The 14,665-nt window shown below is 38.2% G+C and overlaps 1 protein-coding gene across 1 annotated transcript in view; it reads right to left on the reverse strand.

Annotated features, from left to right (window-relative positions):
* Positions 1-14,665, reverse strand: part of LOC111158341 (coiled-coil domain containing 175) — a 66,001-nt gene that overhangs the window by 38,998 nt on the left and 12,338 nt on the right. The window contains exons 6-9 of the mRNA XM_022520320.1: positions 13,715-13,837; positions 10,642-10,751; positions 5,978-6,059; positions 950-1,086 (exon numbers count right to left, since the gene is read on the reverse strand). Of these exons, the coding sequence (XP_022376028.1) occupies positions 950-1,086; positions 5,978-6,059; positions 10,642-10,751; positions 13,715-13,837 (452 nt within the window). The remainder of the gene's footprint in view (positions 1-949; positions 1,087-5,977; positions 6,060-10,641; positions 10,752-13,714; positions 13,838-14,665) is intronic.

Consider the following 14,665-nt stretch of genomic DNA (forward strand, 5'->3'; position numbering starts at 1 on the left):
AATGTTTTAGTGTTACAATTGTTTCTCATCAGCACATTTTATGATCAAAACTGATAACAGTATTCCTCTGGGGGAAATTTTTGCCTAAAGAACTCCTAACAACAGATTCTCAGTACGCAATTTAAATTGGATGAGATAGAATGATCGCAAAGCTGTCTGCAGCTCCAATACCCCACAGTTTCACGTCAGCGTGCCTGGACACTGTAATTACGCTCCCCAGTAATCGCATATCACCTGTGGTGATGGATTATTACTTAAAGAATTCATGCTTGGAAGATGTTGGTCTGTATTCATTAAGAAACTATTGGTGAATGCCCACTATCTACTAAGCTGTGTTTAAGGAGATATAGGTTTCAGAAGGATCATTCTGGTGGAAGGGAGGGCAACAAGTGAAGGGGGTAAAGCTGAAAGTGGGGAGAGCTTTGGAGGGACAAACCAGAGAATGGAGTTGGAGAAGAAAATGGGGTATATCTGAGAAACATCGGGGAGGTAGCATTGACTAGCCTTGGTGCTTGAATGGAGTCCAACAGGTAGTAAAAGATAGGAATTTCCTTGAATAATTTCCCAGTCTCAGTGACCAAAGCCTTCTCTGACATAGGGAATAGAGGTACAAAGCCAGTTTCTGATGAAGGTGGATCTCACAGTTTCTCTAGACAGTCTCATAGGATCAGCAGGATTTTTTTTTTTTTTTGGAACTGATTTAGAAGTAAATATAATGCACACGGTGTTTATGGATCTGATCTGACCCATAGACGGAAAGCATTACACAGTGCATAGAGAGGCAGATTAGGAGTGTGCTTATGTATTTGGGGTAAATAATATTTCACGGTTGTCAACAGATTTGAAAACTAGGAGAAGCTGAAGTGGAGAGTCACCATCCTGTGGCCAGGTAGGGCACTCCATAACTATGGCATGCTGATTCATTTACGGATCACGGATAGAAACATACTCTTTGTAAATTTTCTGTTTCTGCATAAAAAGTTTATCCTCCTCGTTTAAGACAATCTTATATTGTCTGATAAGAGTCTGAAATTTCTCCCGTAGATCCTTGTTCTGTAAACGATTTTTGTGTAGTTGCTCAGCGATCTAGGAAAAAAAAAAAAACAAAAAAAACAAAGCAATTGAAGTAGAGGATGTGCTTCACATTTCCTTGGAGGGGCGTCAGTCATGTGGGTGACTCCACAGCACTGGGCATATTACCTTGCACACAGTAAGTATGCCATAAATTTATTGAGTGATGAAATTCTGTATCCAATATGCAATTACACAACTTGGGACCTCGCCTATAAATTATGACAAAAATGTAGAAAGGTAGTAAACACGGATGGAAAAACCACGGAATAATAATTCATATTGAAATAAGAACCAGGATTAATAAACTGAGATCATCGGGCAGGATCTGTACATCCTACACTTGGGACAAGAAAATATAACATCAACACTAGCTCTGGCTCAAAATCTCTTGGATGAGATACTATGGCTGCCTCTTATGAAATACTTCTATTCAAGGACAAAAATAGTGCTCATTAGTGAACTTTGTACTTAACTTTGTACTTAAGATGTTTCTATTGAATTACTTCAAATGAGGTAAGAAAGTCAGGTTTAGTACGAGTCATGGGCTGAGTAGTTCAAAATAACCTTCTGGCTGAGGACTGTTAAAATAACTGCATGAAAAAAAATCTTAGAAGTGCTGGAGAACAAACAAGATAATGAGGAATTCTACAAGAAACTGAGAATCCAGAGTAGTCAATCCAGCACTGAAAACTCCTTTCACTCTGAGGACATTTACTGACATGGAAGAAGACACTTGGGTCTTTCTTACTTGATAAGAGGGGCAAAAATCAACACTTATAGCTCCCCCAGGTGTTGAGTCTGAGAAACCTTCCACCACTTCAGTCTGGGATCCCAAAAAGCTTCACATCCTGGAGAAGGGGAAGTTGGAAGCTGGTAAGCCATGGTCCAGCCTGATTTTGTTCACCAGGGAATGTCAAGTTGCATTAAAGTGGCTGGAGGTGGGTCATGCCCCAGCCATCTGATGGGAATGTTGGAAGTCTGTTTCTGAGGAAGATACGATCATCCTAAACTGCAGATTGTTTCTACATTTCTTTTATTCGAATACAATGTCTGGTGTACAGTTTTCCACCAGGAACAGAAGGAAGTAAAACAGCATGAACAAAGATTGGCAGAAACAACAGACTGCAGAAAACAAATCTATAAAAACATCCACTAGTGAATGGAATTAGACACTGAGCTATAGAAGTACTGTGCTTACTATAATCAAAGAAATATTAGAAATACCTGAAAGTTACAGCAAGGAATTAGACATTGTGAAGAATGACAAAGCAGATTTGAAAATTACCAATTAAAAAATGCAATAGCCAAAATTAAGAGCCGAAATAAGGCCATTCTGCCCAGAATACAGCAGGGGGAGACAAAAGGCAGAAAATACAGGAGAGAGGGTAAAATACATAGAGAATATGTGTATTAGTACAAATAACTGTACACACACAATGCACATACATACATATAATCAGAGTCTCAGAAGAAGTGGAAAGAGAATGAAATATGTGAACAGATAATGACTAAGAATTTTGCAAAACTTATAAAATACAGCAATTCATGACTGTAAGAAGCCCAATGAATCCCACATAGGAGAAATAAAAAAAGAATATGTGGACATATCCTAGTGAAACCAAACTATGTCAAAGGAAACAAAGAAGACCTCAGGTAAATGAGGCACACCAAGTTCATGGATCAGAAGACTTGATATTGTAAAAATGTAACATTATGTCTCATTACATTAATATTGGTTTAAAATATTAAAAATATTACCCAACCTGATCTATAGATATAATGCAACTCCAGTCAAAATGTAAACAGGTTCTCTGGCAGAACTTGACAGACTGATAGAAATTCAAAGGGCCAAGAATAGATGCAATCTTGAAAAACAAAGTTGGATTTATACTAGTAACCATAAACGCATATGTTAAAGCTGCTAATTAAGAAAGTCTGGTTTTAATGTGAGGAGAGACAAGTCCAAAGGAACACAATAGAGAGTCTACAGATCTACATACATATTTATGATGTATTTGTGATCTATGTATGATTTATGACCAACATGCCATTACAATATAGTAACAGGCAAAGACGGACTTTTCATTAAATGGTGCTAATTAACTGGACAACTTTATGGAAAAACATGAATCTTGACCATCCTCTCACAGTGTACACATGCACACACACGGACTCCAGATGTCTTGTAGTCAGTCCTAAATGTGAAAGGTCAAACAATAAAGCTCCTAAAAGATCATGGAAGAAGAATTTCTTCATGACATAGGACTTAAAAAACAAAAAGGAGTAGGTTGATAAACTGGACTTCATTATAACTAATAAATTACATCGATCAAAAGATAGATCTGTACATAAAGACTATACATTTACAGTGTATATACTGTTCTGTATCTGTGTGATATTTTATAATAAAAAAATTAAAATAAAGTTAGCATAGAATTTCAGGTCATCACTGAGCTTGCCTATTACGCCTCATGAGAATTAAGATGGTCTGCCACCAAGAGTCCAGTGGAAATAATGAATGGGTCGGAGCCCCGATTCCTTTGAAGCAGTTATTAACTTGTACTCATGGAGTTTGGCTGAGGGCTATGGATTAAGGGGAAACCCCTCTGCATTTGCCCCTATGAGCAAGTAAGCCATGCCAGCGCAGGGATCCTAGGTTTTCCAAACAGCAGGGGGGGCTACAAACTATGGAGCTATTATCTGAAACCTGCCTTGTATCTCCTCCAATAGGAAATAAATAGAAAGGAAAAAGAAATCCTTTGCCCAGAGAATGAAAGACAACTTTAAAAACCAACCAACCAACCAACCAACCAACCAAATTTGTCTAGTTTCTGTCTTTCAGCATCTTCACAACTAAAAGAATCAGAGTAGGTCTAACCTGGAGAAAAGCCATCCCTAATGCTATTAACTCATAACTAAAAGTGGAAAGAATTTAATTAGCTCAAATCATTCTGGAAGAGACCTGCCTACAATGTTTTATGTTCTATTTGTCATGTAAAAACATATTATGAGATGTTACTTATTTAGCCAAGATCCTTTTGTTGGACTTTAACTATCTTCCCCCTAATTTTTCAACTATTATAATGAATGCTCTACTGAATACCTTGTGGATAAAATTTGGTTTACACCCATGATTATGTACTTAGGATATTTCTTTTAACCTAAGATTCAAAGTGTCCGGAGATTTCTCTCAGGGGCTAAATCTGACTCAAACAATTCATGACATTATTAAGTGTAGTATAAGTTCCTAGACTTTACAGGTACCACACAACAGTAAGGAGGTTCCTTTTTTTCTTTTTTAATAATTCACACGAAAATATCCATTGGTCTGGATATTTCTAATGTAAAATAACCACAACCACATGACAAGTTACCAAATGATTCCTTTTCACACAGATAACATTTGCTCTTTCATATATTTAAAATACTTTGGGATAAAGTAGTTTTGGGAGGGGATAGAAATCTTTAAATCAATTACTGTCAATGACCATGACTATTATTAATTCATGAAAAATTTACTTTGGGAAAATTACATATTTTTCAAATATGTTTAAAATATTAAACAAAAATGAATTACAACCTAAAAGTCCTAATTTCCATCTTCCTACCTGGAACATTCATGGAACATTCTCCAGAACTCAATCACAAGAGGAAAGTTGGAAAGAACTCAAATACATGGAGACTAAATACATGGAGACTAAAGAGCATCCTTCTAAAGAATGAATGGGTCAACCAGGAAATTAAAGAAGAATTGAAAAAATCCATGGAAACAAATGATAATGAAAACACAGTGGTTCAAAATCTGTAGGACAGATCAAAGGCAGTCCTGAGAGGAAAATATATAGTGATACAAACCTTTCTCAAGAAACAAGAAAGGTCTCAAATACACAACCTAACCCTACACTTAAAGGAGCTGGAGAAAGAACAACAAAAAAAAGCCTAAACCCAGCAGGAGAAGAGAAATAATAAAGATCAGAGCAGAAATCAATGAACTAGAAACAAAACAAAACAAAAAAATAGAACAAATCAATGAAACTAGGAGCTGGTTCTTTGAAAGAATTAATAAGATTGATAAACCCCTGGCCAGACTTATCAAAAAGAAAAGAGAAAGGACCCAAATAAATAAAATCATGAATGAAAGAGGAGAGATTACAACCAACACCAAAGAAATACAAACAATTATAAGAACATTAAGAACTGTACGCCAGCAAATTTGACAATCTGGAAGAAATGGATGCATTCCTAGAGACATATAAACTACCACAACTGAACCAGGAAGAAATAGAAAACCTGAAAAGACCCATAACCAGTAAGGAGATTGAAGCAGTCATCAAAAATCTCCCAAGAAACAAAAGCCCAGGGCCAGACAGCTTCCCAGGGGAATTCTACCAAACATTAAAAGAAGAATTAATTCCTATTCTCCTGAAACTGTTCCAAAAAATAGAAATGGAAGGAAAACTTTCAAACTCATTTTATGAGGCCAGCATTACCTTGATCCCAAAACCAGAGAAGGATCCCATCAAAAAAGAGAATTATAGACCAATATCCTTGATGAACACAGATGTGAAAATTCTCACCAAAATACTAGCCAATAGGATCCAACAGTACATTAAAAGGATTATTCACCACGACCAAGTAGGATTTATTCCAGGGCTGCAAGGTTGGTTCAACATCTGCAAATCAATCAATGTGATATAATACATTAATAAAAGAAAGAACAAGAACCATATGATGCTCTCAATAGATGCTGAAAAATCATTTGACAGAGTACAGCATCCTTTCCTGATCAAAACTCTTCAAAGTGTAGGGATAGAGGGTACATACCTCGATATCATTAAAAAAAAAAATAAAAAAACCACTGCAAAGAATTACAACCTAAAAGTCCTAATTTCCATCTTCTTACCTGCTTTATCTTCTGCAAGAATTCCTCTTTTTCAAAACCAGATGAATCTTCCAGTTTTTCTTTTGTATTCACAAAAAATTGTCTATGATCAAAGGAAGCCAAACAGATTCATATTAGGGCATATTTTCCAGCAAAGCCACAATTATTTATGATACCAGAAACTTACAGCCCCCATCTTCCTATACAACACATTTATTTATATGTTCATTAAAATAAGCAAAAAATTTTACTTTTGATGAAGTAATACATTCTGTCTTTATTAAGAAACAATTATCAGACACTTGTACTCTGCAGGTGTTATAAGTATTAGAGATATAGTTCAAAGTTGTTACCCTCATGGAAATTACACTCTAGTGAAGTACTGAGAATATAAGCAAGTTACAAAGCAATAATAATAATAAATTTCAGATAGTGTTAAGTGCTTTAAAGAATACAAAGTAGAGTGAAGGACAGAGAAACCCTGAGAATAAGAATGCTTTCAGACAGGTGGTAAGGGAGGGCCTCTTGAGATGACTTGTGAAGGACCTGAATGATGAGAAGGGGCCAGATAGGTGAAGATATGAAGAGAGTTTTTCACATAGAAGGTACAGCCAGTGATAATATTCTGAGGCAGGAACAAGTTTTGCGTATTTGACGAGGAGAGGATTATGAGAAGGCTAGAGAGGTAGACAGAGACTAGATCATGTAGGGGCTTGAGGACAAAGTACAAGTTCAGAGAAAACTGGGGGAGGATTTTTTTTTTAAGCAGAGGAGAGACATGAACTGATTTCCATCTTGTAAAGATGACTCTGGCTACTTTAGTGGAGAAAGACAACAGTACAGGAAGACAGACGATGCAGAAGGCTACAGCAATGGTCCACAAGGGAGAATCGTAGCTCAGACTAACATTGTAGTGGTGGAGGCAGTAAGAAACAGTTGGATTCAGGATATATTCTGAAGATAAAGGCAACAACACACCTTGGGATTTGGCTGGCATCTGAGTTGGGTTAGGTTAGCTGGTTAGTTGGGTTAGGGTTAGGTAGTGAGGAAAACAGGAATGGTGGATGATTCCTAGGTTTTCCCTGGAGTAACTAGGTAAATGGATGGAAGACTGAGGGAAGAGCTGTTTCAGTGAGGTGGGAAATTAAGAGTTCTGTTTAGGACATGTTATGTTTGTGATATCTAACAGATATCCTCCAACTGGAGAGGTCAAATAAGCTGTAGAGTCTATGCATTTGCTCCTCAGTGCTGGATATATAAATTTGGGAGTTACTGGGATACAGAGGGTATATAAAGCCATAAGACTGGATGTATGGAGGGTGAGAATAGAGAAGGGCCAAGAACTCCAAAATTCAGAGCCAGAAAGAAGAATTAGAACCAATAAAGGGTCCTAAGAAGGAGCAGTGTAGTGAGTGACATAACGTTTGGGAGGCCACAAGAAGGAAATATTTCAAGGAGGTGGAAGTGTGGGGGGTGTGGGTGGCTCAGTCAGTTAAGCCTCTGCCTTCGGCTCAGGTTATGATCCTGGGGTCCTGGGATCGAGCCCCAAATTGGGCTCCCTGATCAGCAGGAAATCTGCTTCTCCCTCTCCCGCTGTACTCTCTTGTAAATAAATAAATAAATAAATAACATCAAGTAAATAAATAACATCTTAAAAAAAAAAAAAAAGAAGAAGGTTTCTACCAAAACCTTTGGTGTGCCAAATTCCATTAAGAATTTCAGAACTTTAAGGAAGAGTCTAGACCATTACAGTTTGGCAGGATGGAAGTCACTGGCAATCATGACATCTGAAATAATTTCAACACTTTTAAGAGAGCGTCTCTATTTTTCATAGCCTCCTGCACTGCAAAGGCAAGTATGTACTCTGGGTCACAGATGACGTGTCACTTATAGACAAGATTTAGCTTCCAACCCACTACTTCCTAAGTGCTGAAAACCAGCTGAATGGCAAAGAAAGACCATACCCATTTAGAAAGGTAGGCACTGGATTTGCCTTTATGCTGCCAACACATCATGTTGGACATCAATAATAATGAACAACGTTTAGACTATCGATGCCTCCTGTGGACTTGTGGTTAACTTGGGTTACTCTTAACTGTCCCCATACAGACGGCTGAATGACTTTTGTTTTTCCTTCAATATTTGGACCTCAAAATATGTAACAAGCTTGCAAATTAAAGATTTCATGGAGGAAAAATTAAAGCTTATAGATAAATATGAAGATGAATTTGTGCAAATTATTTTAGTTACTTGTATAATTTGCTCTTAAAAGAATATTATAGACTATTACAAAACAATACTGTTTTGACTCTTCGAATCTACCAAGCAAGATTTATGTGCCTTTTTTTTTTTTTTAAAGATTTTATTTATTTATTTGACAGAGAGAAATCACAAGTAGGCAGAGAGGCAGGCAGAGAGAGAGGAGGAAGCAGGCTCCCTGCTGAGCAGAAAGCCCGATGTGGGGCTTGAACCAGGACCCTGGGATCATGACCTGAGCCCAAGGCAGATGCTTAACAATTGAGCCACCCAGGCGCCCCCACATTTTGCTCTTAACCCATACTCTGTTGTCTTATCAAGAGGATGCATACTCCATTTGCAAATAAGATTATGAAGTCTTTGAGGACAGGGGCTAAGTATGTAAGTTTTCTGAAATCCCCTTTTTTTTAAAGATTTTATTTATTTATTTGACAGAGAGAAATCACAAGTAGGCAGAGAGGCAGGCAGAGAGAGAGGAGGAAGCAGGCTCCCTGCTGAGCAGAAAGCCCGATGTGGGGCTTGAACCCAGGACCTGGGATCATGACCTGAGCCGAAGGCAGCGGCTTAACCCACTGAGCCACCCAGGCGCCCCTATGTGCCTTTTCCCACCTCCATAGACAGAGAAAATGAACTAAAGGAGAAAAACAAAATGAATGCAAGAATTTTCTTTTAATTTGCTTGGTAGTAAAGAGGGAAAAGTATAGTTTTATTAATAACCTAAAACTTCAGTCACCAAATTAATCAAGTGTATTTTTCCTCAGGGAGATTCCATATGAATGAAAACTCTTAAAAAGCTGGAATTGAAAAAAAAATGATGTGCCATTAAAAATTGATCAGTGAGGGGCACCTGGGTGGCTCAGTGGGTTAAAGCCTCTGCTTTTGGCTCAGGTCATGATCCCAGGGTCCTGGGATCGAGCCCCACATCGGGCTCTTTGCTCAGCGGGGAGCCTGCTTCCTCCTCTCTGTCTCTCTCTCTCTCTCTCTCTCTCTGCCTGCTTGTGTTCTCTGTCAAATAAATAAATAAAATCTTTAAAAAAAAATTGATCAGTGAGGGGCAGCTGGGTGGCTCAGTCAGTTGAGTGTCTGCCTTTGGCTCAGGACATGATCAGGTCATGAGTCCTGGGATCGAGCCACATCAGGCGCCCTGCTCAGCAGGAAGTCTGCTTCTCCTTCTCCCTCTGCTGCTCCCCTGCTTATGCTCTCTCTCTCGAATAAATAAAATCTTAAAAAAAATGGATCAACGAATCTTCATTTCTTTCTTAAATATATTTAAAACAAATTAGCTAACATGAAGACTGCTTATAAATAAAACTTCATCAGTGTAGCAAGGTTTTCAATCATAACTCTTAGAAATAAGAGCTAGTCTGTATCTTCCTCCATGATTATTTGCTAGTTTTTCTTTAAAATTTGTATGAACTAAAACGATTGAATCACTTTCAGAGAAAGAGATTTTTTTTATTCTTAGTTTTAATTGTAGTATTACTTGAGCTTTTATACTTATAAATCTGGTACTGAGTATAAGGATTATTGCTTATTTTATGGCTAGATGTTGGTAAAACAGCATTTTTTGTGCCATTGCTATTTTAGAAGATATAATTTTAATTACAATACATGTGATCCTAGTAGGAATAAGCCATATTATAATCAGATTCCACATGGGATCCATGTACTTGCCTTTTGGGGAATCTACCCAAGTCCAAAATCTGTCTTTTAAACCATCAGGAGAACCCAGGGGTAGGCCTGGAAGGCACATTTATACTGTAAGACCCCACCTTCCTCGTCAGAGCTGGGCCAAACACCTTCTGAGGAGAAATCTGGCCATTCTCCTGGGAGAAGTCTGCAGGTCCATCTCCAAAGACAGATCGACCTATGACAGGTAAACTCAGAGGGTTTGGAATGGCCATGCTGAGCCACAGGCTCACCAATGACAGGACACTGCATGTAGGTAAAGACAGAATAAAACATGGAAGCAGAGACTACGCACATTGGGGTGAACAGATTTCCTCAAGTTCATGGTCCCAGTCCCATGGGTCAAAGTTTTTGCCCTGAAACTTCCTTGTATTTTCTCAGTAAGCTCAGTGAGTTCCCCCTCAACTAAGAACAACTGTCATAGCCAGGGTAGGTGAGTCTTACAGGAGGTCCCGCCAATGCCTTCCCCTGGGAGCATATTTGTTTGTAGGGAGTTAGGAACTGAAGTGAGAATAATTCATTCCAAAGAGTCCCTGCCTTTTCCCTAATGACTGCCTCATCCCCCTTTTTTTTTCTCTTGTTCATCTGAAAGACTGGTTAATTTCCACATGAAGAGGTGGTTTTACAAAGCTATCAAAAATTTCAGTAAATTAAGAGAATATAGTTTTCATCTAATACAAAAGAATTTAAAAAAAAGAAAGAAAGAAATGCTTCGCTAAAAAACAGAGTATCAAACTTACATTTTATCCTCCAGTATCTTACAGGATTTCTTCATTTCCTCGAGCTCTTGTTCCCAATGTCTTACTGATTCTTGTAGTCGTGCTATCTCTAAATTGTGATCACTAAGAACCTATTGAAAATTCAATAAAATGATGGCACTCAATTTTTACCAAATGATTCATGACAGTGTTTGATTCACTAAATACTCATGTAACACCCATTCAACTTTTACACTGGGGGTATCCTTCAGCTCAAATAAAAAACAATTATTAAAATAGTTTCTTCATAAAACAAACCTGGGCAGAAATAATCCTGAAATCATCAGGAAAAAAAACAACATTTTGGAGAGAGCCCAACCAAATATAGCAGTGAGAATGTGAAAATTATAAAAACAACTTTCAAAATAATGAATTCATTTTGACTACCTTTTAAAAAAAATCCAAACAAATCTCCATTTTCATAATCATCGTCAAAATATTCTACGATATTAGAATGAGGATTACAAAAAAATAAAAACAAATTACTTTGAGAAATATGCTTATATTGAAGAGAATTTTTCCTAATATTTAATCAGTATTTCAGAAATGCTACAGTTGGGTACTGTGATAAAATGTCAGCATGATTTAAAAGGATGAAGTATGAACAGAGAAAATTCATAATGAAACATATTTTTACAATGCAGTTTTGGAATAAAGAAAAGAGAATGCAAGGGCACATGGGTAGCTCAGTCAGTTAAGCATCTAACTCTTGATCTCAGCTCAAGCATTGATCTCAGGGTGGGGAGTTCAAGCCCTGTGTTGGCCTCCACGGCCAGTGTGGAGCCTACTCCAAAAAAAAAAAAAAAAAGGGAAAATGAAAAAGGGGAGGCAAACATCTGTAGAGCCTTGGTCTGCATTTCAGCTGTGGAGGAGAATGGAGGGGAGAGAGAGCTGATCAGACAAGTTCCCCTGCTCCCCAGTGTGGAGTGTCCACAGGCGGATTGGGTAATGCCATCTAACCCTGACCATCAGTGTGGACTCAGAGAAACACCTGTGGGGAGCACAGAGGGGCTCCCATTCTTACCAGGTGAGACAGGTGGCCGAAAGCTCCCCACCAGCTGTTTCTTCCTCTAACGTATCCATATGCCTCCACTACTGGGTCATAACTAGTTTCAGAGTCGACAAGGGTCTGTCATCCTAGAACCGCCCTCAACATGAGCACAATGTCTAAAGGATTAGGGGCTGTATGCTGAGGGCCCGTGAAGCCCCACATCGGGCCCACCTCGCCCTCAGTCCTCCCTGCCCTGGACATGGGAGCCACCTTGAGAATCACACACGATTGGCCTTTTCTGGCAACATCACCTCAGCGTGACTGAGCTACACAGTTGTCAAAACCACGGGCAGCCCATGAAGGTTAACCTGAGATTCCTTGCTGTCTCAATCCAGAGCCAAAATGGGTTTTCTAACCTCAGTGGGTAACAACCCTAACACGCACCCTGACCAAATATAAAACACTCAAACCTCGTTTGAGCTCCAGCCCTTTGAAGTAGACAATGTTATTACCCCATTTTACATGTGAGGAAACTTCAGGTTGGTAGAGTTACAGATTTGAACCCCAGGTCTCTGTGATAGTCAAGTTTGTGCTTGAAATGCTGTTCTCCACTGGTAAGGTCGGTCGGGGTGGGCAGGTTAGCTTGTGGGAGGTGGAGAGGACACTGGAGGTGAGTTTATCCTTGTCACCTTCCAGCCTTACAGAATGATCCTAGAGATCTTTGGAGTACAGGTTAAGGAATATATACTGTGTCTTCCCAAGCAGGGTAGGTAGAGTTCCTTAAGATTTATGAGGCCCAAACCAGAGACAGGAGCTTGGGCCTGCAGATGAAGTCTATCTAGTGTAACCCCTGCGTTCTTCGAGCCTCGCCTCGCTCATGCTTCTCTATCTACTATTAAAAAACAGATAAAAATTTTTCAAAGGCAGATATTGGGGAGAAATTTTTATTCTACTTATGTTCTATAAATTGGATATCATGATAGACACACTGTAACTAAGACAATCAGAACCACCCTATAAAAAGTATAATGGAATTAACTGAGTATTCTGATAAGAAGTGTGTCTGATAAGAAGTGTGATGTTTCTGGTAAGAAATGTGATGGCTGCTGCCCCATATAGTTTTACCAGTAGCTCTCAGTACAGACAGAATACGCCAAAGACTCATTAATTCAACTCATTGTGATAGAGGATTGGTAGGCGTTTCTGTTTTAATTAACACAGAAGGGATATGATCATTTACCTCTCCCATTAAATCACCTTCATAAGCTTCCATTTTCTTTAAAATAAGGATAACGGTCATGAAATATTTAGGAGTACTGGATTTCAACGAATGCTATCAATTTGAAAAAATAGAAGAGCAGAACACGGAAGAATGTTCTAATTCAGACAAATAGTCCCCTTTTCATATCAATGCTTCTGTGGCCAATGTAAATGAAGAGACTAAACGGTTTTATTATCATGCATGCAGAAGTGAGGAATTTGCCTGTGGTTATTCATTTGGGGATGTACAATAAAGCAATTTCACAGAGATGTGACATATGGTTCTGTATGTATTTGGTCAGTTCTGAGTGCATTTTAAAAAATTCATTTTTAGGACGCCTGGGTGGCTCAGTCAGTTAAGTGTCTGCCTTCAGCTCAGTTCATGATCCCAGGGTCCTGGGATCGAGTCCCACATCAGGCTTCCTGCTCAGCGGGGAGTCTGCTTCTGCCTCTGTCTTTGCCCCTCACCCCAGTTGTCCTCTCTCTTCTCTCTCAAATAAATAAAATCTTTTTGAAAATTCATTTTTAAAATATTTTGGTCCGTCAAATGCAATTTGAACCTAAGGCATTCCAAACTTCCTTCCTCGGACCATATCCCTGAAGAAGAAAGCACAGTTGCATTACAACATTTTAAATAAAATGTCAGAAAATGTTAACATGTCAAAAACATCCTCTTGGAATGGCGTAAAGATGAGTTAAAATTAACTCCCTTAAAAAAAGTACCTGCTATTGGTTATATTTAACACAGTGTCCATCTAGGTGCCCTGGACAAGCTTGAAAAAAACATTGCTTGTTATTTCTTACCACTGTGCTGGTTGTAACTCTTTCTTTCATTTTTGACTCTTGAAGTTTTAATGTATCCAATTCTTTCTTCTTTTTATAAGTCTCCACTCTCTTAAATTCACAGAATTTTCTGTATCTCTCAATCTGTAGCGATAAACATGATAAACCAATCAAAACACTTGAGAACAAAGTTTAGGGAATGTTTTCATTTTGTTTATCTAATTCAGACTCAGTCTAAGTATACCATTGTTCGTCAGTCAACAACAACAGAAACACACCCCGTCTCCCCCAAAAGGGTTTGCTTGTTTTGCAACATCACAGGAAAAATAGTGAACTATAAGGAATAAACTATAATTATAAATGTTGAAACAGTAAATTCATAAGAGCAATAAAACAATGATCATTAATAGCAAATTCTAAAAGCAAAGTGCTTTTAATAGCAATCTACTAGTAAAACATCATAGCAATGGCCACCAGATTTACAGTGTGCTAATAAGATCAGGAAAATCAAAGAAAAAAATGATGAATGATCTGGAAATCTAAATCCTCCCTCCTTTTTTTAATGGGAAAGAAAAGCAGACTAAAAACAGAGTAAAAATCACTGAAGACTGGGCAGCTCACAGTCTTGGACAACTTCTTACCATTCTACCAAGATCAAACATATTGTGATTAGTTGTCAGACCCAAATCAAACATATCAATGCATTTGTCTGGTAAAATGATCAAGAACAAGGTAACTAAACGAGTAATAAAGGCTGAGAAAGCATATTCAACTTTCTACCCAAGAGTTATGAAAGCATACATTTGGGTGGCTTGCTATCAAAGCCGTTGCACCCAAAGTGTCTTAAGAATGAACATGATCATGGCCAATTAGCTCAGCACCAGGGCACTGTTGCATAGGAATGGAATTTGGGGATTAACACATTTTGTTGAAAATCAGAATTCTGTGTTCATTCTTCAGCCAAAGACTTCT

The sequence above is a fragment of the Enhydra lutris genome, unplaced genomic scaffold (genome assembly GCF_002288905.1).
Source record: "Enhydra lutris kenyoni isolate GAN:26980312 unplaced genomic scaffold, ASM228890v2 scaffoldscaffold4, whole genome shotgun sequence".
NCBI lineage: Eukaryota > Metazoa > Chordata > Mammalia > Carnivora > Mustelidae > Enhydra > Enhydra lutris.